The 25,913-nt window shown below is 42.5% G+C and overlaps 1 protein-coding gene across 3 annotated transcripts in view; it reads left to right on the top strand.

The window, feature by feature from the left end:
* Positions 1 to 25,913, top strand: part of LOC144679935 (serine/threonine-protein kinase OSR1-like) — a 246,877-nt gene that overhangs the window by 181,202 nt on the left and 39,762 nt on the right. For all 3 annotated transcript variants that reach the window (XR_013576449.1, XM_078540914.1, XM_078540913.1), the window contains 2 exons: positions 4,289 to 4,354; positions 17,867 to 17,989. Coding sequence is in view for 2 of the 3 variants with exons in the window: in XM_078540914.1 (XP_078397040.1) it covers positions 4,289 to 4,354; positions 17,867 to 17,989 (189 nt within the window). In the remaining variant the exon portion in view is untranslated. The remainder of the gene's footprint in view (positions 1 to 4,288; positions 4,355 to 17,866; positions 17,990 to 25,913) is intronic.

Genomic DNA, 25,913 nt, shown 5'->3' with positions numbered 1-25,913 from the left:
CCTCCAAACCTGCAATCTCTACCTCCCTACAAGGGCAGCAGGTGCATGGGAACACTGCCACCTGCAAGGTCCCCTCCAAGCCACACCACCACCCTGATTTGGAAATATGTCGCCTGTTGCAGGGTCAGAATTCTGGAACTCCCTTCCTAACAGCACTGAGTGCGCCTACACCACATGGACTGTGGCGGTTCAAGAAGGCAGGTCACCACTACCTTCTCAAGGCCAATTAGGGATGGGTAATAAATGCTGGCCTAGCCAGTGAGCTGATGAAAGAATAAAAAAAAAGATATAACCAATGTGCCACCATCATCAGCGCTTATTCCCCAATCCTTGACCCAAATGAAGACATTAAGGAAAAGTTCTATTCTGACCTTGAAGCTCTCACTGCCAAAAGAACAAAAGATCATCTTTCAGTGTGACTTTAATATCAGGTTCAGTTGTGACTTCAATACCTGGAGTTGAGCCATTGGGAAAAACCAATGCAAATTGTGTCCGGCATGGTGTCCCCATGCTCACAGATTTGCCACAGTGTTGCAGGGAATGCAGAATTTTTACTATGAGGAAAAATTGGTTAGGAATTGTTTTTTTTATCTCTTTGAAACAGAGGCAGCTGAGGAAAAATTTAATTGTGATGTGTAAAATTATGTTGGACCTGGGTAGAGCGGGTAGGAAGGACCGATTTCTGTTACTGGAGATGTCAATAACTAGGGACATAGTTTTAAAAGGGATGTGTTGCAAATATGATGTTTATAAGTTTATGTTTAGTGATTCTGTTTCATTCAAGGTAAAATGGAGTCATGAAGCAGGTTATGTGACCTCCCAATCTATGCTATGGGGGCAGTGAAGCCCAGAATGATTTACTGGGAAGAAGGTGCAAGATGTTCACACTGGTAAACAATGACCAGAGCAGCTGTGCTGACGATGGATGTACTTTGTCTCCAGGTCTCTCAGGGAGGAGTTATGAATGTCAGGCTTTATAAACAGTTATACTTTAAACTGTCTATTTAATTTCAATATAGAATGTAGTTGAGAGGTCCAGAGGATAGCAAATTAGCATTTCTACTTAATACAAGATCCATGAGATTCATGTTGGCATGAAATGAATTTTGGGAGGGGAGGAGTCCATTGGAATCCATTGTAGGATAAGGTTTTCCTAAGTTATTCCTGAACCTGTCAAACACGGGCAGTCCACAAGAACCTGGAGAGTGAAAACACTTATCGGTCTCTATGGGATCGTAGCAGAAGATTGAAGGACGTTTTGGGCAAATTTTTCACCAACTATTAGAATAAGGGCAACAAGTGATTAGAAACTTGGAGGTAATGTTACTCTCCAAGTCACACACCATCCCAATGTGAATATATGTTGCCACTTCTTCTTTGTAGCAGGGTTGAAGTCTTGGAACTCCCTACCTAACACCACGAGAGTACCTTCGCCATACTGACTGCAGCAGTTCAAGACTCTCTACCAACTTCTCGAAGAAATTTGGGGTGGACCATAAGCCCAGGCCTTGCTAGCAATGTCCATATCCTGGGAATTATTTTTTTTGTTGTTGTTGTATAAGTACTCTTGGACACTGATCAACAAACTGCTAATGAGATCTAGATGATGAAGACAATACAGCTTGCATGTATATAACTCTAACGTGGGAGCAGTGACTCAAAACTTGATCAAAAAGATTGGTTATAAGAAGGGTCTTGAAGGATGACAGAGGGAAGAATTCTTGGAGAGAATTCCAGAGTCTAGGGAGCTGAAGGTATGACTGCCAATGGTGGGATGAAGGGAGGGGTTGATTGCACAAGAGGCCAGAATCAGTAGGGCAGAGTTTGAAAGGGAGTGGTGTGGATCTGGAGGAGGTTCCATAGATAGGAAGAGGAAAGACCATAAAGGGCTTGGAATTTTAAAGCTGAAGTATTGAGAGATCAAGAATCAATGTTGGTCAGCAAAGACATGGGCGATAGCTGAGCAAGACTTGGTGTGGGATAGCAGGTAATGTCTGGTTTAGTAAGAGACAGTTGTCAGTGATGGGGAGCAAAACCGTTGATGAGAATGCAGACCCATCTCTGGGAGAATTCGTCCTACTTCGCTCCAGATAAACCTACAGGCTAATGCTTGTTCATGCAAATGTCAGGGCAACAGAAATCTAATCAGTGCTCCAGTGGTAAGCTATGGGGTTTACATGGTTAAACTCCTGTACAATGGGGATTTCCCAGCAATTTGTCTTGGATGCACTAAGCAAGGCTCTTCAAGTTTATTTAGCATTACGCTGTGCAACGGATTCTTGAGACACCAAGCTGTACTGTTACCGAGAACTGGAAAATAGCCTTTCAAATGGGGCATTGAATGACAGGTTTCAATCTCCGCTTGAATGCATTATAAATTTGGATAGTCTATTTTATCATAGAATTGCTTGCCATAATTGCATTACTACTTGCATTTTGTGGGGATTAGAGGTGGGGTGTTCTGTATATCTGGCCGCCATTCTGTGTGACCTTGTTCTCTTGGCCCAGAAAGTTGTTTTTTACTTCCCTAGTTACCTTGGTAAATTTGTAACATTGCCAAGAATCGGAGAAACCTCCGTATTATTTCTGCATAACTGGTTTTGTCATGGGCTCCCATAATCTGCCTTGACCTTGGAAGGTGACAGATTAAACATTTTATTAGACCATATGGTTTTAACTGCCACATAGATTTATTAAACAGTAAAAGAAATAAACCACAGTGGTGCACTGTAAATTTTAGATTTTGTTTAATATTCTCCATTTGTAAATAGATCATAACCTAGCCATGACGGCTGTGCTCAAATATAATGTACGTGTCTTATAAATAAAAACAGCATACATTGTGGCGAGGCATAAATTAATGCAAGGCAATTATTATACTTTTTTTTGAAAAGAGCATTATGCAATTGTGGGATTCACATGATTTAAAAGTTAGCATGTAAGGTAGAATTTCCAGGTGATCCCAAACATGGGAAAGTTAAATTATGGGGATAAATCCAAGTTTTGAGACTATTTCCATTGGGATACAAAAGGTTAAATAGAGCTGTAATTATCCATTCTTATTTTCACTTTTGCCTACCCAATTAGTCAGTGCATCTCTACCAGTGGCTTTCTTCCAACCATGTGCTATCACCTTAGGAGTTCCAAAGGATCCATTCTGGGCGCCTTACTTTTCCTTATCTAAGTGCTGAACCTTGGCAGAATCATCCACATGGGGTCAGTGAGTTGGTGACAACCCAGCCTACCCCTCCACATCATGTGGCCTTTGCATTATCCTAGTGCTGTAAGACACCAGATGGCGTATTTACATGGTGCAATTATACCACTCTATTGTCTATCTGCTGAAAAGTGGCCATGAAGTTGTCATACTTTTAACAAGCCAAACTGGTTCACTAATATCCTTTAAGACAGGATGTCACCATGCTTGTCCACTTTGACCTGCTTCACTCTTAAATTTCCTTTGAAGTAGCTTATCAAACCACTGGTTCAAGAGAAAAGCACCACTTGCTCATGGCAGCTAGAGATAGGCAGTAAATTCTTAGCTTGCCAATGATGTCTGCCCACTGAGAATGAATTTAAAAAGGAACTTGTATTGTGAGTGCATATGAGTCTTGGTTTTTCTTTCCTCCTTTGACCCAGGCTTGCGTTGTTTTTTGGCTAATGTGTTCCAAGGCTTCTCCCGTTCTGAAATTTTCCACGTGTTGATGCATAAGAAAATTTGTGTGGCGTTTTAATTCTCTTACCCACTTTCCCAAGCATAATGTTTCTCTAGTGACATAGCTGAAACAGAATTTGCTGCACGTAGGAACCCTGACCACTCCCCAGTTACCCCAAATATAGCTTTTGTCATTAATGAAATATCAATTTTACTTTTTTAGCTTCTTCATAACTGCCATTTGGGTCCTGCTTCCTTTTGTCAGCTACTCGGGCAAACTCGATGCTTTCCCACAGTGCTGCTGTGTTCACTTCATGCTTGTAAGAACTCCAGGCCAGCCTGGGTCTTGATGTGGATCCTGCAAGCCTGGGGAAGATGTCATCTTCACAGCAGATTGTTAGCTACAAAATAAATTTACTGCTTCTCAGCTACGACCAGTCAACTGTTCAACCAAATGTCCACCGAGCAGCTACAGAGGTGACATTAACAGAGCAGACTGGATAACCCATTTGTTTTAGAGCCAAGTTGTATCGCAGTTCAATTGCATGAGAGAGAATGCAAGACTTCTTGCTTCTAGAAATTGTCAAATTGAATATAAAACCTGTTAACTAAAATTTTTTAAATATTTTACAGAACAAGGAATACCTTGAAGAAAAATTGTTAGCTCGAGCACCTACGATAGCTGAAAGGTCAAAAAAGGTAATCTATTTCAATCCTTTTTCTACTAATTTCTCTTTCTCCTCCCAGGATGGCTCTTTGCTTGGTTGAAGTTCCACAGTGGATGAAATAGTGGGAGAAGGAATCCAAAGGATATGGGAAGATTTTGGAGCAGAATTTACACATTTTTCACTGTTTGGCTGAATGCTTATTTAGCATCCAGTAGTAAGTGAATGTAATTAATCCAAATAAAGCCATTCTGCTATTATAATTCAAGTAGGCTGGTGAAAATGAAATGTCTGAAGGTATGGTGCAGGATGTGCCAAAGATCTCCATGTTGCAAAACATTGCAGATGCAATTTCACGAGCCACCTTGACGTCAAATAATACCTTTTACTTCTTATTTAGCCATACTTTTCATTGTTCCACTCTATATTTCAAGCTCCTTCAAATTACACACCGCCTCTGTTCACAGCCTCCAATCCCCTCAAGTACACTGGCTGAATACTACATCATAATATAATCTCTTTCATCAATTCTCCATGCTTGATTAGTTTAATCAATAACTTCTGTCTCTTAATGTTGGCTTCATCCTTGGCCTTGATTTGAAGAAAGACCAAGGGTGGAGCCAACATTAAGAGACAGAAGTTATTGATTAAACTAATCAAGCATGGAGAATTGATGAAAGAGATTATATTATGATGTAGTATTCAGCCAGTGTACTTGAGGGGATTGGAGGCTGTGAACAGAGGCGGTGTGTAATTTGAAGGAGCTTGAAATAGTGTGGAACAATGAAAAGCATAAGTATGGCTAAATAAGAAGTAAAAGGTATTATTTGACGTCAAGGTGGCTCGTGAAACTGCATCTGCAATGTTTTGCAACATGGAGATCTTTGGCACAGATCTCAGTATTCTTGATTAGCCACTTTGACCTCAAAACACTTCCATTGTTGAAAAATTAGATTTCCTCCTCCTTCAAGGCTCTTAACTCTCACAAGCCCCAAACCATATAAGACTTGAATTCTATTCTATATCTGTGGGAGCACTTCAATTCCAGCGTTGCGGATCTGTACACAATACTCGATATACAGCTTGACTTTTGCTTCATACAGTGACGTCATTAATCCTTAATGTAATATTCGCAGATCATAAAACAGTACAGCAGAGAAGGAGGCAATTCAGTCCATTGAATCTGTGCTGGCTCTTTGGAAGAACAGTCTAGTTAGTCCTACAGAATCGCAGAATGGCTAAAGCGCAGAGGGGGACATTTGGCCCATGTCCATGCTGGCTCTCCAAAGTGGCAATTTACCTAGTGCCACTACCCCACCTTCTCTCCCTATCCTTGCACTTTCTTCCTTTTCAGATAGCCCCACTTCACTGCTTTCTCCTTGTATCTCGGCAGTTTGTTTTCCTCCTAGTTTTGCCCAATTTCATTTACACCACTCTGGTACCCAGGTATGTCCTGTCCACAAAAACCAGGACAAATCAAACCCGGCCAATCATCACCCATCAGTCGACTCTTCATCAGCAAAATGATGGAAGGAGTTGTCGACAGTGCTTTCAGGCAGCACTTACTAAGAAGCAACCTGCTCGTTGACGTTCAGTTTGGGTTCCACCAAGGCCATTCGGGTCCTGACTTCATTATAGCCTTAGTTCAAACATGGGCAAAAGAGTTGAACTCGGTGAGGTGAGAGTGACTGCCTTTGACTTCAAGGCAGCATTTGACCGAGTGTGGCATCAAGGAGCCCTAGCAAAACTGGAGTCAATGGGAATCGGGGAAATTCTCCACAAGCACATACCTAACACAAAGGAAGATGGTTGTGATTGTTGGAGGCCAATCATCTCAGCCCTAGGATATTGATGCAGGAGTTCCTCAGGATAGTGTCGTAGGCCCAACCATCTTCAGCTGCTTCATCAATGACCTTCCTTCCATCATAAGGTCAGAAGTGGGGATGTTTGCTGATGATTGCACAATGTTCAGCACCATTTGTGACTCCACACACTGAAGCAGTCAGTGTCTGTATGCAGCAAGACGTGGACAATATTCAAGCTTGGGTTGGGAAGTGGGCATCGCTGGCTAGGCCAGCATTATTGCCCATCTCTAATTGCTCTTGAGAAGGTGGTGGTGAGCTCCTGCCTTGAACCGCTGCAGTCCCTGTGTAGCTACACCCACAGTAGGTACTGTTAGAGAGGGAGTTCCAGGATGTTGACCCAGCTACAGTGAAGGAACGATGATATATTTCCCAGACAAGATGGTGAGTGGCATGGAGGGGTGGTGGTGTTCCCATGTATCTGCTACCCTTGTCCTCCTAGATGGTAGCAGTCATGGGTTTGGCAGGTGCTGCTTAAGGAGCCTTGGTGAGTTTCTGCAGTGCATCATGTAGATGGTACATACTGCTGCCACTGTTTGTTGTTGGTAGAGGGTGTGAATGTCACCCCCTTCCACAAACAATCAAGCGGGCTGCATTTTCCTGGATGTTGTCCAGTTTCTTGAGTGTTGTTGAAGCTGCACTCATCAAAGCAAGTGGAGAGTATTCCATCACTCTCCTAACTTGTGTCTTGTAGATACTCTTTCGAGTTATCAACAGTCACAGATTGCAACTCTTTTGAGTACAATCACAGTTCTTGGTTTCCAGGAGTGGGACATGAACCCACAACCCTCTGATTCAAAGGCGAGGGTGCTATGAACTGAGCCACAGCTGACACCTCTTGTGTCTTGTAGATGGTGGACATGCTTTGGGGAGTCGAGAGGTGAGTTACTCGCTGCAGGATTCCTAGCCTCTTACCAACTCTTGTAGACACCATATTTATATGGCTAGTTCAGTTCAGTTTCTGGTCAATGGTAACATCCAGCCTGTTGATAATGGGGAATTCAGCAATGGTTATGGCATTGAATGTCAAGGGGCGATGGTTAGATTCTCTCTTGTTGGAGATGGTCATTGCCTGGCACTTGTGTGGCATGAATGTTACTTGCCAGTTGTCAGACCAAGCCTGGATATTGTCCAGGTCTTGCTGCATTGAATGTGGACTACAGTATCTGAGGCATCGTGAATAGTGCTGAACATTGTGCGCCATGTATGTCTTCCTCCTTCTTTGTCCAAGGATTCCATTTGACCAGGCCATCAACGCTTACTGCAGATGTGGTTGTCGGGGAGTGCAATGCATTCCACTCCACAGATTCCCACATCGCATTTCCTATATTTCTGTCCTCAACCCTTCTCTCCCTCCCAAAACAAGATCGGGAAGGTGGAGGCATAGTGGTATTGTCAGTGGATTAGTATTCCAGAGACCCAGGGTAATTCTTTGGGGACCTGGGTTTGAATCCTACCATGGCAGATGGTAAAATTTGAATCCAATAAAAATCAGGAATTATAAGCCTGATGATGACCATGAAACCATTGCTGATTGTTGCAAAAACCCATCTGGTTCACAGATTTCCTTTCCAAAGGACATTAGTTATCCTTACCTGGTCTGGCCTACATGTGACTCCAGACCCACAGCAATGTGGTTGACTCTTAAAATGCCATCTGAACAAGGGCAATTAGGGATGGGCAACAAATGTTGGCCTAGATAGTGATTCCCACATCTCATGAACAAATAAAAATAAAACTCTCCTCACCCGCCAATCTACAAGCATCCACATTCTATGGATCATGCTCCCCCATTTCTGCAACCTCCAGCACGATGCCACCAACAAACAGGTTTTTCAGCGCCCTTCCCTTCCCCTCCCAGCTTTCCCTCCATGAAACCCTGATCTATTCATCAATCACCACCATTACCACTCTTTCCACTGCATGCAAGCACAGGAAATGCCAATACTGCCTTTCCCTTCCTCCCTTCCTAATGTCCAGGGGCCCAAACACATTTTCAGTTGAAACAGTGATTTACTTGTACTAATTTGAATTTAATATACTGTATGCACTGCTTGCAGTGTAGCCTGCTCCACACTGGATGGAGACCAAACACAGATTGGATGCTAGCTTTGATGAACTGAGTGGTGTTCTTTTGTCTCCTAGCTAGGTGACTTGCTATTACTTAACTGTATAAATTATAGCTAATGAACTAATTTAAATAAAGTTAGACAGACATGGTAGGGATGGTGGTGTGCCATGACTGCAACATATGGGAATCTGTGGAACGCATTGCACTCCCCGACAACCACATCTGCATTAAGTGTGTGTGGTTTGATCAACTTCAGCTCAGAGTTGCGGAGCTGGAGTCTGAGTTGAAGACATTGTGGAGCATCAGGGAGAGTTACCTGGACACTTTGTTCCAGGAGGCAGTCTCACCCCTTAGGTTAGGAAGAACTTTTGAGTTGGTCAATGGCCAAAGACAGGAGGGTGTGACTATAAGTCAGTTAGATATGGGGATCCAGCAGGTAGTGATGAAGGAGCTTCAACCCTCCACTTTGATCAACAGGTATAAGGTGCTTGCTACCTGTGTGGACGAGAAGGGCTGGAGGGTGGATGAGCAAACTGACCGTGGCACCATAGTGTAGGATGCCATTCAAGTGGGGAGAGCGAAAAGAAGCTTGGTAGTGATAAGGGACAGTATAGCCAGGGGATAGGCACTGTTCTCTATAACCGACCGAGAGCTCCAAAGACCATTTTGCTTGCCCAGTGCCAGGGTTAAGCACATCTCTTTGTAGGAACCAACGACGTTGGCAGTAACGTTGATGTTGTATTTTATTGCAAGGGGATTGGAGTGCAAGAATAAAGAAGTCTTGCTACAATTTTACAGGGTTTTGGTAAGACCACATCTGAAGTACTGTGTGCAGTTTTGGTCTCCACATTTTAAGAAAGGATATACTTACATTGGAGGAAGTACAGGAAAGGTTGGTCCCAGGGACAAGGGGGTTGTCCTATGATAGGCTGAGTAAATTTGGCTTATCCTCTGGAGTTTAGAAGAATGAGAGACTATCTTATTGAAACCTACAAAATTCTGAAGGGGTCTGATAACATGGATGTTGAGAGAATTGTCCCCATTGACTGGGGAGTCTAAAACACAGGCGCACACTCAGGATAAGGGGGCCAATCATTTAGGACTGAGGTGAGAAATTTCTTCAGTCCAAGGGTTGTGAAATTTTGGAAGTTTCTACCACAGATTTGTGGATGCTCCATCATTGAATACAGATAAGGCTGGTATAGACAGATTTTTGGCGTCTCGGGGAATTACGGGACATGGGGAGCGGGCAGGAAAATGGAGTTGAAACCCAAGATCAACCATGATCGTGTTGAATGGCAGAGCAGGCTCGATGGGCCATGTGCGTCACTCCTCCTATTTATTGTGTTCTTATGTTCTTATGACATAGCAGAACACCATTCCTAGTTCTACCTGAGAGAGCTTGGAGAGCTACGGTCCAAATTAAGTGCAGAACATCTCTAGATTATTGCCTCAGCCACATGCGAATCAGTAACGGGTCAAACAGATTAGAGAATTAAATGCATGTCTGAAAGAGTGGTGTGGGAAAGAAGGGATTTCCATTCATGGGGCCCTAGCACCACTACTGAATTTTTAAAAAACCTCTCCTGTTGGGATGGGCCCCAGTCATACTAGGCTGGGAGCAGTGTCCTGGCGAATCACATAACATGGGCTCTGAATGAGGCTTTAAACTAATAAAGTGGAGTGGGGAGGGGGAGGGTTCAGGTGAAGGAGGATATAGAAATCCAAAGAGAAAAATCGAGGTGACAGAGCAGTGTAACGATGTGGGTAAAAACCAGCAGAATGAGACAAAGGGACAGAATTTCAGTAAATGTGCATCAGCGAGTATGATCCATGCAGGGAATAGCAGTAAAAAAAATAATTAATTAAGGCTCTTTGCTGATGCTTCGTGCATCCAGATAATAAGATAAATTGTGGCACAAAGAGAGAAAATCTGTCTATTCCAGTCTAATTGCCATTGCAGAGACATGGTTACATGGTGACCGGGGTTGTAAAGTAAATATTCCAGAAAGCACAATATTTTGAAAGGACGGACAGAATGGCAAAGTAGGAAGGGTAGCCCTGATAGTAAAGGATGGCGTAAAGACATTAGTAGGGAAGGATCTTGGCTCAGAAGAACATGAAGGTAGAATCAGTATTGGTAGAGATTAGAAATGGCAAGAGTCAGAAAACATGGGAGTAGTTTATAGGCGCTTTAACAGCGGTTATACCTCTGGACAGAGTATTAAAGAAGAAATTATTTGGAGCGTGTTAACAAAAGCAATGTAATAATTGTGAGCACTTCCTGGACCAACTAAACTGATGGTCTAGATAATGAGTTCTTAGAATGTTTTCATGACAGTTTCCTGGAGCAACATGTGGAACCAACTAGGGATGAAGCTATTTTAGGTCTAGTATTGTATAAGGGGCAAGGTTAATTAGCAATCTCATACTGCAGGAACAGCCCCAGAAGATTGAATGTTAACAAATGTGACACTGTTATTCAAGAAAGGAGGGAGAGAGAAAGCAAGGAACTACAGGCCAGTTAGCCTGACATCAGTCATCAGGAAAGTGCTGGAATCTATTAATAAGTCTTCGCAATCCAGTTGGAAAATCATAGCATGATGAGACAAAATCAACATGGTTTTATGAAAGGGAAATCATGTTTGACAAATTTATTAGGGTTTTTCTTTTGAAGATGTAACTAGTAGGGTTAATAAAGGGGAACCAGTAGATGTAGTATATCTGGATTTCTAAAAAGCATTCAATAAGGTGCTACCCAAAAGGTTAACAGGCAAGATAAGGACTCATGGAGCTGGGGTAATATATTAGCATGGGTAGAGGATTAGTTAACAGGCAGAAGAGAAAGTGCTCACGTTGGCAGGCTGTGACTAGAGAAATGTTGCAAGGATCAGTGCTGGGGCCATGGCTATTTACAATCCATATTGATATCTTAAGACATAGAGACAGAGTGATGTATCTAAGTTTGCTGAGGATACCAAGCTAGGTGGAAACGTAAGCTGTGGGGAGGACGCAGGCTGCAATGAGAGATAAAATAAAAACCAAGTACTGGAATAACTCAGGTCTGGCAGCTTCTGCCAGACCTACGTTTTTCCAGCACTTTTCTGGTATTATTTCAGATCTCCATCCGTGGTGTTTTGTTTTTATTTTATTAGAGATATAGACAGTTTAAGTGGGCAACAAGATGGCAGATGGAGTATACTGTGGGGAAATGTGAGGTTATTCACTTTGGTCATAAGAATAGAATATTTTTAAAAGGTTTGAAACTTGTAAGCGTTGATCTTCAGAAAGACTTGGGTGTACTCATACAAGGAACATAAAGTTAGCATGCAGGGTACAGCAAGCAATTAGGAGGACAGACGGCATGTTGACCTTTTATTGCGAGGGGTTTGGAGTACAGGAATAAAGAAGCCTTGCTACAATTGTACAGGGCTTTGGTGAGACCACACCTGGAGTACTATGAACAGTTTTGGTCTCCATATTTAAGGAAATAGTTTCATTGGAGGCAGTAGTGTGAAGGTTCACTAGATTGGGATGAGAGGATTGCTCTGAGAGGCTGAGTAAATTGGGCCTTTATTTTCGAGTTTAGAAGAATGAGCACTGATCTCTTTGAAACATAAGTTTCTGAAGGGGCTGGACAGAGTCATGCGGACTCGAAACGTTAACTGTGCTCCTCTCCACAGATGCTTCCAGACCTGCTGAGTTTTTCCAGGTATTTTTGTTTTTTGTTTTAGACACTGAGAGGCTGTTTCCGCTGGCTAGGGAATTTAGAGCGTGGAAGCACAGTCTCAGGATAAGGAATTGATTATTTTGGACTGAGATGAGAAATTCTTTTCACACACAAAAGGTTATGAATCTTTGGAATTCTCCACAGGGTTGTGGATGCTCTATCATTGACTATATTTAAGGCTGGGGATATATAGATTTTTGATCTCTCTAGGAAATCAAAGGACATGGGGAGCGGGCAGAAAAGTGGATTAAAGCCCAAGATCAGCCATGATTGTAACTCTGGTAACGTCCTCTGTACTCATATCTTCCCTGAAATTCAGTTTTCAGAATTGTACACAGTACTTCGGCTTGAGGCCTAACAAATTTTATAGAAAAAGTTCCAGCATGATCTCTTCAGTTTTTTAATTTTTGATGTTTCGGTTTATAAATCCAAGTAACCTAATAATCACCTCATCAACTTGCCCTGCCACCTTTATGTATTTATCTGAATGTGTTCCTTAATTCTATGGGCTTCCATATTCTTAACATACCTCCTCTGTGGCACTATGTCAGTGCCTCCTAAAAGTCCTTTTACTGAAATACCTTGATCAACCTTCTCTTTTTAAAAAATTTTTTCACAGACGTGGGTGTCGTTGGCGAGGCCAGCATTTACTGCCCATCCCTAACTGCCCCTGAGAAAGTGGTGGTGAGCTGCCATGTGGCATAAGTACACCCAGAGTGCTGTTAGGTAGGGAGTGCCAGGATTTTGACCCAGTGACAGTGAAAGAACGGCGATATAGTTCCAAGTTGGGATGGTGTGTGGCGTGGAGGGGAACTTGCAGGTGATGGTGTTTCCATGCATCTGCTGCCCTTGTCCTTTTGGATGTTGAGATCACGGGTTTGGAAGGTGCTGTCAAAGCAGCCTAGGTGAGTTGCTGCTGTGCATTTGCCATGGTGCACACTGCTGCCATTGTGTGTTGATGGTGGAGGGAGTGAATGTTGAAGGTGGCGGATGGGGTACCAGTCAAACGGGTTGCTTTGTTCTGGATGATGTCGAGCTCCTTGAGTGTTGGAGATACACTCATCCAGGCAAGTGGAGAGTATTCCATCATACACCTGACTTGTGCCTTGTAGATGGTAGACAGGCTTTATGGAGTCAGGAGGTGAGTTATTCTCCACAGAATACCCAGTTTCTGGCCTGTTCTTGTAGCCACAGTATTTCTCTGGCTACTCCAGTTCAGTTTCTGGTCAGTGGTAACCCCTAGGATAGTGAGGGTTTCAGCATTGGTAATACCATTTAATGTTAAGGAGAAATGGTTAGAACCTCTCTCGTTGGAGATGGTTATTGCCTGCTAATTATGTGGCGCGAATGTTACTTGCCACTTATCAGCACAAGCCTGAATGTTGTCCAGGACTTGCTGCATATGGACACTGACTGCTTCAGTATCTGAGGAACTTGCTGTGGGTGTACCTACATCAGATAAACTCGTTTACCTCCACCACCTCAATGCAAACCGCATCCTGGGCTTATCAAAAGGGGCATAGGGTACAAAAGCAAGGAAGTTATGATAAACCTGTATAAAACACTGGGTCGGCCTCGACTGGAGTACTGCATCCAGTTCTGGGCACCACAAGTTAGGAAGGACATGAAGGCATTAGAGAGAGTCCAAAGAAGATTAACTAGAATGTTGCCAGGGTTGACAAACTTCAGTTATGTAGAAAGATTGGAGAAGTTTGGACTGTTATCCTTGGAGAAAAGGGTAAGAGGAGACTTGTTGAAGGTATTCAAAATCATGAGGTGTCTAGACAGATCAGATAGGGAAAAACTTTCCATTGGTGGAAGGGTCGAGAACTAGTGGACATCAATTTAAGGTGATTGGCAAAAGAAACAATGGTGACATGAAAAACTTTCACAAAGCAAGTGGCTAAGATCTGGAATGTCCAACCTGAGTGTGCTGGAGGCAGGTTCAATCGAGGCATTCGAAAGGGAATTAGATTATTTTGTGAAAGGGGAGAATGTTCAGAGCCATGGGAAGAAGGCAGAGGAGTGGCTCTGGGTGAATTGCTCCTTCAGAGAGCCAGCACAGACATGACAGGCCAAATGGCCTTCTTTGCTGTAACCATTCTATGATTCTATAAATTAAAGATGGGCCACAGATGCTGACTTTGTTAGTGACACACACATCCCAGGAATGAGTTTTTAAAAAGATAGAACATATTCAAGGAACTGTAGTGGTGGGAAAAATAATGGGATCCCTACTAAAGGAGGAATAGAAACTTTAGAAAGCCAAAATATAATAATGACCAGCTTGGATTTCTAAAGGGAAAATCTTGCTTGGCCAACCTTATTGAATTTTTTGAAGAGGTAACAGTAGTAGTAGTAGACGTAACTTGTCTAGATCTTCAAAAAAGCCATTGATATAATAGGCTAATGAATAACAGCAGAATGTAGGGTCAGGGGACAAGTAGATAAATGGGTAGCTGCTGGCTGCAAGACAAAGCAAAGAGTATGGGTAAAGATTAGGTATTTAGAGTGTGGCACAAAGTGAAAAGTGCTCCACAAGGATCAGTGCTTGGACCAATGTTCACAATTTATATTAACGATTCAGACTTTGGATTCAAAAAGACAATTTCAGATGACATGTAAAGTCAAACTGAGGAGGACTGCAACAAATTACAAGTGGATATTAACAAAATTGCAGAATATGTGTATAATTGGAAAATTATTTTCCACCTAGATAAATTTGAGATATTACATTTTGGCAGGAAAAATAAGGACATTGAATATTGTTTCAAAAATAAGAATCTAAATGGAGTAGAAGGCGGGAGAATGGGGTTGAGAAACTTATCAGCCATGATTGAATGGCGGAGCCGACTCGATGGGCCGAATGGCCTAATTTCTGCTCCTATGTTTTATGGTCTTATGGTCATGAATGGTACTTAACACTGCAGTCATCAGCAAACATCCCTACTTCTGACCTAATGATGGAGGGAAGGTCATTGATGAAGCATCTGGAAATGGTTGGGCCTAGGCCACTACTGCAGGAGCTTCTTAAAGTGGTGTACTGGGATTGAGGTGATTGACCTCCCGACAACTGCATCCATCTTCCATTGTGCTAGGTATGACTAACCAATGGAGAATTTTCTCCTTGATTCCCACTGACCAGTTTTGTTAGGGCTCCTTGATGCCACTTTCAGTCAAATGCTGCCTTGATGTCAAAGGCAGTCACTCTTTCTCTCACCTCGGGAGTTCAGTCATCCCTTTTGTCCATATTTGGATCAAGGCTGTAATGATGTCAGGAGCTGAGTGGCACTGGCAGATGCCAAACTAAGTGTCAGTGAGCAGATTATTGCTGTGTAAGTGCTGCTTGATAGCACTATCGACAACGCCTTTCATCACTGCTGATGATCACGAGTAGACTGGGACGGTCATTTGCCAGATTGAATTTGTCCTGCTTTTTGTGGACTGATGATATCTGGGCAGTTTTCCACCTTGGATAGATGTCAGTATTGTAGCTGCACTGAAACAGCTTGGCTAGGAGTGCAACAAGCTCTGGAGCAGAAGTCTTCAGCTGGAATGTTGTCAGGGTCCATAGCCTTTGCAGTATCCAGTGCCTTCAGCCATTTCTTGATATCATGTGGAATGAATGGAATTGGGTAAAGACTGACACTGGGGACCTCAGGAGGAGGCCTTCAACCTTGTCTGTCACCCATCAAAGAATTTTGTTTCTCTACTTTGTCCTGTTCCCACCACATTTGCCATGCATCATCATTCTTTTTGTCATTTAATTACTCCTACCTATCAGAAACCTTCCCTCATTCCTTGTCTGTATTTGTTTAAAACTGTTACACCTAATTTCTTCTTCTGATGAAAGGCCATTGAACTGAAGTGTTTATTTTATTTCTTTCTCTCCAAATGCTGCCTAACCTGCTGGATGTTTGCAACATTTTCTGTTTTCCACTCCTTATCTTGATTCTGGCCATTCTGCCATTGGTAACTACACAACTCTGCCCCTGTCCTTTAGAACTCCATGCTGTAATTCCTCTATCATAGCACCTTCCCCTTGCTTTCAAACACATCCTCAAAATGTGTGTCTCAGCCATGCTCTTGGCCTCTTTATCCTACCACATTCCCCAAACCTGTCTGATTTTCTTTCTGTTCCAATTCCACTATTTTTTCTCCTTGTGTTTTGAGAAGTCTTCCTGTTCAAAGTGGAGGCGTACTTCATTAACTGGTTTGACCCACTCTAACCAACAAGAAGTTGCAGCCGATTTTAGCACCTGCATCTCCAATCTGAACTGAGTATGGTTGACTTAAGAATTAAAGTGCCAATTTCAGTTTTGGATCCATAGAGTAACTTGCCCTCCTGTGACTACAATGGGAAAACTTATTTGACAGTTCTCTGCAACACTGAAGCTTGTTTAGCAACATCTATAGTTCTAGACCGGGTACAGTCCTTGATACAAATACTTTGTGTATTTTGTTTGGTTTTAAGTTTTGGGTCAATGTAATTTGGCTACATAAGCATTTCTACAGAAATAAAATCCATTCTCTTTTATTCTTTAGAATTTCAGAGTTACAGGCATGCAGGAGCCCTTGATCTAGAGATTGTATACCGCTTGAGTAATTCCTCTGAATTTTCAATCAATAAATGTTGCAATTTTATAATCAACCAAAATAGATTTCAGGATAGATTCAAAGAAACTAGGCCCATGGCCCGTTTGACCTTGTTGCCAGAATACTGACACTCCCACCCCATTAGAGTATGATGCCATGCCATAAAGCAGTTTAGTATCTGGACACACACCAAAATTTACTCTACAAAGTCTGACACGTGATATCTCGACCTGCTGTGTTGCTGCATTCGAAAGCATAATTCCAGTTTAATTTCTTTATCTTTAGTGCCTTGCTGTCAGCTTTAACTTAATGGTGATACATTTGCCTCTGAGTCAGAAATCTGTGGGCTCAAGCCCACTGCAGAGACTTTAGGATGTAATCTAGGCTGGCATTGATGCACTGCTGCAGTGGAGGGTGCCATCTTTTGGATAAGATGTTAAACCAAGTTCTCATTTGCAATATTTTTCGAAGAATCATAGGGGTATGCTAACCTGTTGCCCTGACCTGTATTTTAATCCTCAAACAACACTCCTAAAACAAACAACCTTTGAAAACACACACCCCTGACTTGGAACTATACCACTGTTCCTTCATTGTCTCTGGGTCAAAATCCTGGAACTCCCTACCTAACAGCACTCTGGGTGTACTTATGCCACATGGCAGCTTGCCACCACCTTCTCAAGGGCATTCAGGGATGGGCAGTAAATGCTGGCCTTGCCAACAACACCCACATCTGTGAAAACAACCTGTGAAAACATCCTAAAATAAACTATCTGGTTGTTATTTTAACGCTGTTTGTGGGACCTTGCTATGTGCAAATTGGCTGTCACATTGCCAATATTAAATAGTCACTACACTTCACTGCAAAATAACTCATTGGCTATAAAGCGGTTTGGTTAATCAAAAGTGCCTTAAATGCGAGTCTTTTCTTTGTATATTCTTATGAGTGCTCTGGATCCTCTCTTTTTGAGTTTACTTAGTTCCTTGTTAGCTCATCAGGTAACACCAGGGATCAGCCACTATCGTTTATAACATGTCTGGTTGACAACCAATGGGATCTTGATGAAATCTCTAACAGAAGGGCAATTCATGGCTGTTGTGAGAAGGAAGCCAAAAATTAACCAAGGCTTTAACAATGCTATTGTAAGAAAAACAATTCTCATATGTCTCTTTGCTGTTAAATGCAAAATAATCAGATATCTATCATGAGCCAACTTGTTCCCTAATTTGAGAGGGTGAGGTTTTAACTGTTGCTATGAACTGACCACCTTTGTTTGTGCTGATCAGGTGAGAAGGGTTCCAGGCTCTAGTGGTCGACTGCACAAGACAGAAGATGGCGGCTGGGAATGGAGTGATGATGAATTGGATGAGGAGAGTGAAGAGGGGAAGGCTGCAGTCTCTCAGTTGCGGGTAGGTCTTTATGATAATGCAGGAAGAGCAGCATTATTAATTGCCCTACTATGCACTTCATCCAGGAAAATTGAAGTATCCTATTCTCGATTGGAAAGGGTGGGTACTAGAAGGAAAGAGAATCTCACCAGACCTCTTTATATAAATTACATGAGAAAGGACTAAAGCAGTTCCCTGTTCTTTGAAATGTTTCTGCTCAAGTACCTGTTTGCTCACCATGTTATTTATACTTCCCAGATCTTTAATTGTAAGGATGAGTACCAGACAATTCAGAAACAATGTTGCAAATGTTTTTTTTAACATCAGAACTTTATCTCTGGATTGCTGGCTCATTACCTTGGCTCTGAAGCAGGACAAAACACTGAAATATTGCTGAAAGCTGCCAAGGATCAATCTTTGCCTTCTATCCTCCATTTCTCATTACATGCTATGTCTCAAAGATGACATGACTTTTTTTTCCATATGTAGGTTGACAACATCCAATTCTACCTCTCGGCCAACTCTCAAACCCTCCACTATTTTCAGATTGTCAGATATCCTGCCCTGGAAGAGGTCCTATTTTCTCCAGTTAAATATTAGGAATAACAAAGATTTTGTATTTAGCCTCAGTCACAAACTACATAACCTTACTTCCAATTCCATCCCTCTCCTTGGTCATTGCCTCATGCTGAACCAAACTGTTTGCAAGCTGTGCATCCTGAACTGAGCTTCTGGCCCAATGTGCTCTCATCACAAAGACCACCTACTTCCAGTTCTGCAATGTCACCTGTCCCCCTGCTGTTGAAACACTCGTAGGTTCTTTTGCTACTTCCAGACGTGTCTATTGCAATGCTTCCTGGCTGGCTTTCCAATTTCCAACCTCTTAGTCATTCAAGCTCAACTGCCCAAATCCTAACCAGCACTAAGTCCTACTATCCATTGCCCCTCTTCTTGCTGACCTACATTGGCCCTTAATTTTAAAATCCTGATCCTAATGTTCAAAGCCCTCCATGGCTTTGCTATGTAACCTTGTCCAGATCTACAATAAGGTCTGGACAAGGTTACAGAGCACAATTGTGCTCTGCATTCCTCCAACTTTTGTTGTATTACGCATTTCTTGTGACCTGCCATGATAGGTAGCATTCAGTGGTATAGAGTCTAAACTCTCAAAGACTCTCCCTGAACCCCTCTCTGCTTCAATCTCTTCCTTTAAGACTTTCCTTGATCTATCTTTTTAATCAAACTTAGTCACCTGCCCTAGTATATTCTTTTAGCTCAGTGCCAGTTTTTGTCCTTATGCTTCTGTGAAGAAACTTAGAACCTTTTTCTACATCAATAGTACTATATAATTTTTCTTTTATTCATTCATGGGATGTAGGCAACACTGCCTAGGTCAGCATTTATTGCCCATCCCTGGTTGCCCTTGTTCAGAGGGCATTTAAGAGTCAACCATATTGCTGTGGGTCTGGAGTCACATGTAGGCCAGACCAGGTAAGAACAGCAGATTTCCTTCCCTAAAGGGCATTTGTGAACCCAGTGGGTTTTTACAACAATCGGCAATGGTTTAGACTTTTTTAAACTCCAGATTATTTTTTTTGGATTCAAATTTCACCATCTGCCGTGGTGGGATTTGAACCCAGGTGCCCAGAGGATTACCCTGGATCTCTGGAATACTAGTCCAGTGACAATATCACTATCCCCCTAATTGCAAGCTGTTGATAAAGGGATAGATAGAAGAGAAAGGGCAGGAATTTGAGGCCATCAAAAATTCAACAAAGGAACTTATATGTTGGTATTAGGAACATAGGAACAGGAGTACATCATTTAACCACATGAGCCTGTTCCACCATTTCCTGAGATCATGACTGATCTGTGACCTAACTCCATATACCCACCTTTGCCCCAAATCATGTAATACCCTTTCACTATGCGAAAGTCAATCCATGATTTTTGGCTTAAAATTTCATAAATGTTTTTGTATACCTCGTTTACTTGAGTTCGGGGGATAAAGCAGCGAGAGTTCAGGGGATAAAACAGGAACGCTGCCAGAATTTGAAAAGGCTGACAAAAATGACAGCGCAAAGCAGAGAGCTGATTGGTAGGTAGTGGTAAGTTGTTTTTCTCCACTTCAAAGCCACATTAAGGAAAGGTAAGAGTTCTAGCTTTTTTAAAAACGAGACTTAAATAATTTTAAACTTGGCTTAAATTTAGGGTAAGAGTATTTTAACTAAAGGTATGGCAGGGGAACTCAGTCCCGTGTGTTGCATGGCCTGCAGAATGTGGAAAGCCTTAGACGCTCCTAGCAGTCTGGATGACCGCATCTGCAGGAAGTGCCACCGGTTTGTCCAGATTCACCGCCAGGTTTTGGAGCTTGAGCGTCAGCTGGAGGCACAGCAGTGCATTCGCGAGCCTGAGAGTTACATGGATAGCAAGTTTTTAGACGTGGTCACCCCGGCAACTTAAGTACAGTCAGAGAAGGAATGGGTGACCACCATTCAGAAGAAGGGAGGCAGGCAGGTAGTCAGGGAAGCCCCAGAGTGCACCTCACTCAAGGACAGTTTTTCTGTGTTGGAAAATGTGACGGTTTGTCTGCGAACTGCAGCCAGAGCCCAGCTGCACAAGGGGGAGGAGAAAAAGAGTAGCAATATTGGTAGGAGAATCAATAGTGAGGGGTAAAACGGGTGTTTCTGCAGCCACAGATGTGACTCCAGGATGGCGTGTTGCCTCCCTAGGGCCAGGGTCAAGGATGTCACTGAACGACAGCAGGGCATTCTGAAGGGGGAGGGTGAACAGTCAGATCATGGTTCACATTAGTACCATCGGCATAGGTAGAAAGAGGGATGAGGCCCTGAAATAAGAATTTAGGGAGCTAGATAGCAGATTGAAAAGCAGGACCTCAAAGGTTGTGATCTTTGGATTACTCGCAGTGCCACGTGCTAGTGAGTATGGGAATAGGTGGATAGAGCAGATGAATGCGAGGCTGATGAGTTGGTGCAGGTGGGAGGGCTTTAGATTCCTGGATCACTGGGTCCATTTCTGGGGAAGGTGGGACCTGAACAAGTCCAACGGGTTGCACCTGAATTGGAACCGGGACCAACATCCTTGCGGGGCTGTTTGCTAGTGCTGTTGGTAGGGGTTTAAACTAATTTGATGGGGGTGAGATACAAAGTGGAGGTATAGTAGGGGGTGATGTCGAGACAAGTATACAAGAGAAACCAAGTCAGCATGGAAGGCAGAGCGTATACAGTCAAGTTAAGACACAAGGGATCATGGAAAGGCTGGATAGCATTTATTTTAATGCAAAGAATCTTGCAAGTAAGGCAGATGAGTTGAGGGTGTTGATTAACACATGGGGATATGATATCATTGCTATCACGGAGACCTGGTTGAGGAAGGTGCAGGACTGGCAGCTCGATATTCTGGGATATAGAATTTTCAGGAGGGGCGGGGTGTCACAATATTGATAAAGCAGTCAATTACTATAACAAGGAGGGATGATATCTCAGAAGGTTCCTCAGATTAGGCCATATGGGTAGAACCTAAAAAAAAGGGGGGCAATCACATTGCTGGGATGTACTATAGACCCCCAAACAGTCAGGGAGAGTTAGAAGGGCAGATATGTAGGCAAACCTCAGAGGTGTAATAATCATAGGGGATTTCAACTTTCGCAATACTAACTGGAATAGACAAAATGTGAAAGCTTTAGAGAGGGTGGAATTCTTAATGTATCCAGAAGAGCTTTTCAAGCCAGCACGTTGAAAGTCCGACGGGAGAGGGCAGTGCCGGACCTAGTTTTAGGGAACAAAGCCAGGCAAGTGGTAGAAGTTTCATGGGGGAGCATTTCAGTGATAGCGACCATAACTCTACGATTTAAGGTAGTTATGGAAAAGGACAAAGATGGACTGGAAATAAAGGTCCTGAATTGGAGCAAGGTTGATTTCAATATAAGACAGGATTTGGCCAAAGTGAACTGGGAGCAGCGACTTGTAGGACAATCTACATCAGACCAGTGGGAGTCATTCAAAATAGTGAGAGCTCAGGGCCAACATGTTCCTATAAAGGTGAAGGATAGGACCAACAAGTCCAGGGAACCCTGGATGTCAAGGGATATGGAGGATTGAATAAGGGGAAAAAAAGGAGGCTTATGGCAGATACAGAGAGCTGAAAACAGCAGAAGCCCTAGTGGAGTATAAAAAATGTAAAGGTGGTGGGGGGGGGTACTTAAAAAAAAAAGTGAATAGGAGAGCAAAAGAGGGGGCATGAAAAAAAACTGGCAGGCAAGGATAAAGGAAAACCCCAAGGTATTTTATAAATATATTAAGGGCAAGAGGATAACCAGGGAAAAAGTAGGACCCATTAGGGACCAAAGTGGAAATCTCTGCGTGGAGCCAGAGGATGTAGGTAAGGCTTTGAACGATTACTTTTCATCTGTGTTCACTATGGAGATGGATGATGTAGGTGTAGAAATCAGCAAGTGGGACTGTCATATACTTGAACAAATTAGCATTGAAAGGGAAGAGGTATTAGCAGATTTAAAAGTGGATAAATCCCCAGGCCCAGATGAGCTGTATCCAGGCTGCTATGTGAGGCAAGGGAGGAGATTGCAGGGGCTCTGAGACTAATTTTCAAATCCTCCCTGGCCGCAGGAGAAGTGCCAGAGCACTGGAGGACAGCGAATGTGGTACCATTGTTCAAGAAGGGTAGTAGGGATAAACCAGGTAATTACAGGCCAATGAGTCTAACATCAGCGGTAGGGAAACTATTGGAAAAAATCCTGAGGGACAGGATTAATCTCCACTTGGAGAGGCAGGGATTAATTAAGATAGCCAACATGGCTTTGTCAGGGGGGCATCTACTCCATTTACTCTGCTCCTGTGCAGTATTAATAATTGTTGATGGATTGGCTGCAATAAATTTTGCATATAGTATTAAGTATCTTAACAGGACAAATCTCAATACACATCTATCTTTCAAGAAGGCTCTTAATCATTTCTAAATGTAATGGGAAACTGTTCTCTTATGGTACGTATCGTGTTGTCAGCTAATGAGTGATGCATTTTATAGATGACCTGTGCCACGTGCTCATGGTCATGCTCTCATACACTCTCACTTTGACAGACATACATAAGAAATAACGGCAGAAGTAAGCCAGTAAAATCATCGCTGATCTGATCTTGGCCTCACCTCCACTTTCCTGCCTGTTCCCCATAACCCTTGACTGCCCTATTTATTCAAAGATTTGCCCACCTCAACCTTGAATATATTCAATGACCCAGTCTCCACAACTCTCTGCGCTAGAGAATTTCAGAGATTCACAACCCACTATACACACACTTTCCTTCTATTTGTCAGGAATCACTGAAAAGCAACCAGAAGTGGAACACTAGTTGTACTGCCCCCACTGTTGCAATGACCTAACTTGACACACGCCATAGACCAAAAGTAGGACGACTTCTGGCTTCTATGGCTAAACAACTCCAATGCTTTCAATTACAAGAGCAGCTTATATCCAACAGTAGGTTCACACTGCAGAACATCTTATGCAAGGAGGGGTGGTTGCTGGTTCTAAGCAGGATGTTATGGAGAAGTTAGAGAAGATAACCTTTGGCAAAGTTGTGTTTTAAGGCTTTTGATGGAGGGAAGAGTTTTAGAGAGACAGAGCTTTGAAAGAGAACTCCCTGTTGTAGGACTGTGGTGACTGATGGTTCTATGGTGGACAGTGGGGCAAAATGTACAGAAGCGGTCACCAATGGAGGAAATATCAGAGCTGGAAAGGATTATGGAGGAATTTCACAACAAGGATAAGCATTTTAAAGTCAGTATGGTAGAAGGCACTGAACCAGTGGAGGGTCCTGGGAAAATAAGTGTTTGTATCAACGTCAGACAGAGCGATTTAGGAAAGATAACTGGTCAGTAAAGACATTGGAACCCTAATACATAGCTCAACATATAAGAAGACACTTCTTTGTATATAGACAAATACCAAGCTTACCAGTACTATCATTGAAAGGTAACAAGTAGAAGTCTAAAACTTGCTACTTAAAGGGAGAAAATTATTTGAGTCATCACCAGGGCACTCCCCTGTCCCTGTGGACTAATATCAGCACAGCTGTCGAAGGCAGCTACCTGCCTTTTTATTTGCAGAATTAACCAAGACAGGATGCTAAAAATAGAAACTATTCAACTGCACTTGTTGGCTTCTTAACATTAAAATGTAACTTAAACTGAGAGCAAACTGTGTAATCACACCCTTGTACTATAAAAATGCTGTGTCTATATTCCCAGCAAAAATGGACAGAATTATGAAATGTAAACTCCAAAATGCAGGTAAAAATTCTAGCAGTTAATTTATCCAGTCACTGCAAACCAGTCCCATGTCAAATTGATATAGTAAACCAGTACACAAAGATTGGTTGCATTCTTAATGCTTGCAAAAAAGGGGCAAAGAGCAGATGGGTCTTGATTCTTTTCTCCACCCACAACTCCCCACTCCCACCACCCCCCACATGCACATTTTAGCTGAATCTATCCATAGTTATCTCATGCTATGCAGGGTGGATATTGCACAGAGTAGGTAACCTATGATCAGATCTTCACATGTAAAATCTTTTTTTTAAACCTGTTTGTACTGCATAAACATTGAAAAATTGAGAACAAGTTTGCATTCAGATTTAACGTTAAAGCTGAGTTTATATCAGCTGCTTACCATATTTTCTGTATTGTGGTTACCATAACACAGCTGTACATTTTGTTGTAATTGGCTGCTGACTTTCTTGTCAAATGTATTTTCTACATTGTAAATGGTGTTTACAAACTTGCCTACACATCTGACAAAAATAGGACAAATGTTTTGCATAGCCAGAGCTATCTGGGAGGAAAGGTTAGGACTCGGATTTATTTCGCAATTAGAGGAAATCCATTTGACTGCATTAAGCTACTAATTTTTTTAAAGAGAGCTAAATGCACCTTAATTGACTTTTTAAAAACCGGGTGAATGGGTTTCACTCCAAATGCAGTCAGCACAGAGTTGCATACAGTAAAAAAAAAATTGTTTTCGATAATGTGAAGATAATATGGTTTGCATTCTCCCTAGATGCGATTAAATAGGCTGAAGGGAATTCATCAGGAAAACCTCTTGTTTTGAATTGAATACAAAGAACAGTGAAACCAACCTGTTGCAGGCTATAGTGTTAAGAGAGGATTAGGAGACTGCCATTATCTTAATTCCCTCTGTTGCGATTCTGATTTTCCTCGCCACTATTTTTAACACTATAACTACTGTTCTTATCTACTATTTTATCACTTGATGTCATTGAATATGTGGCACCTGATTGCAAAATGCTTTGTAAAGTTAGTGCACCAAAGCCTGCCTGCTGTCCACAATGGGCATACATGAAATGATTTTGGGCTATCAGTGCAGCTCCTATTGGGCAAGGGCATAAGGGTCACAATATTGCCTCCTAACACTGCACTAATTGCGTAACCCACTCAGTTCACAGAATGGCTGGTCCGTGAACTCCCTAACCCAAGTTCACGGCCACCCCACCTTGACCCTGCTATCTCACCTGGTCTTGCTAGTCCTATCATATCAGTTCGAGATGAGGCCATCTCTGATCACTTAAGTTACTCATCAACCGCATCCCCCTACCTTGCCCCAACTCCTTCTGCATCTGACCCTGGGGGGAAAAGACTCCAATTCACTTAGTTGCATTTTCAAAATTCCAACTATGTAGCATTTGTTCACCACAGCATTTCCGCAGCTACTGATTTACTCAACTGCACCCTCACTTCCACTTTGATGTCCAGTCTCCAATCAAACCATTACTCTCTCACCCTGGCTGTTCCCTCCTCTTCACTCCCTAAAGTTCAAAGGACACAGACTTGAAAGGAAATGGCGGACAACTGGTTTAGCCATCATTCGCTGTCAGATCTGGCTGATCCACTT

This window comes from Cetorhinus maximus, chromosome 4 (assembly GCF_964194155.1).
Source record: "Cetorhinus maximus chromosome 4, sCetMax3.hap1.1, whole genome shotgun sequence".
NCBI classification, from domain to species: Eukaryota; Metazoa; Chordata; class Chondrichthyes; order Lamniformes; family Cetorhinidae; genus Cetorhinus; species Cetorhinus maximus.
The sequence above is the reverse complement of the archived record's forward strand: the minus strand, read 5'-3'. Positions and strand labels throughout refer to the sequence as shown.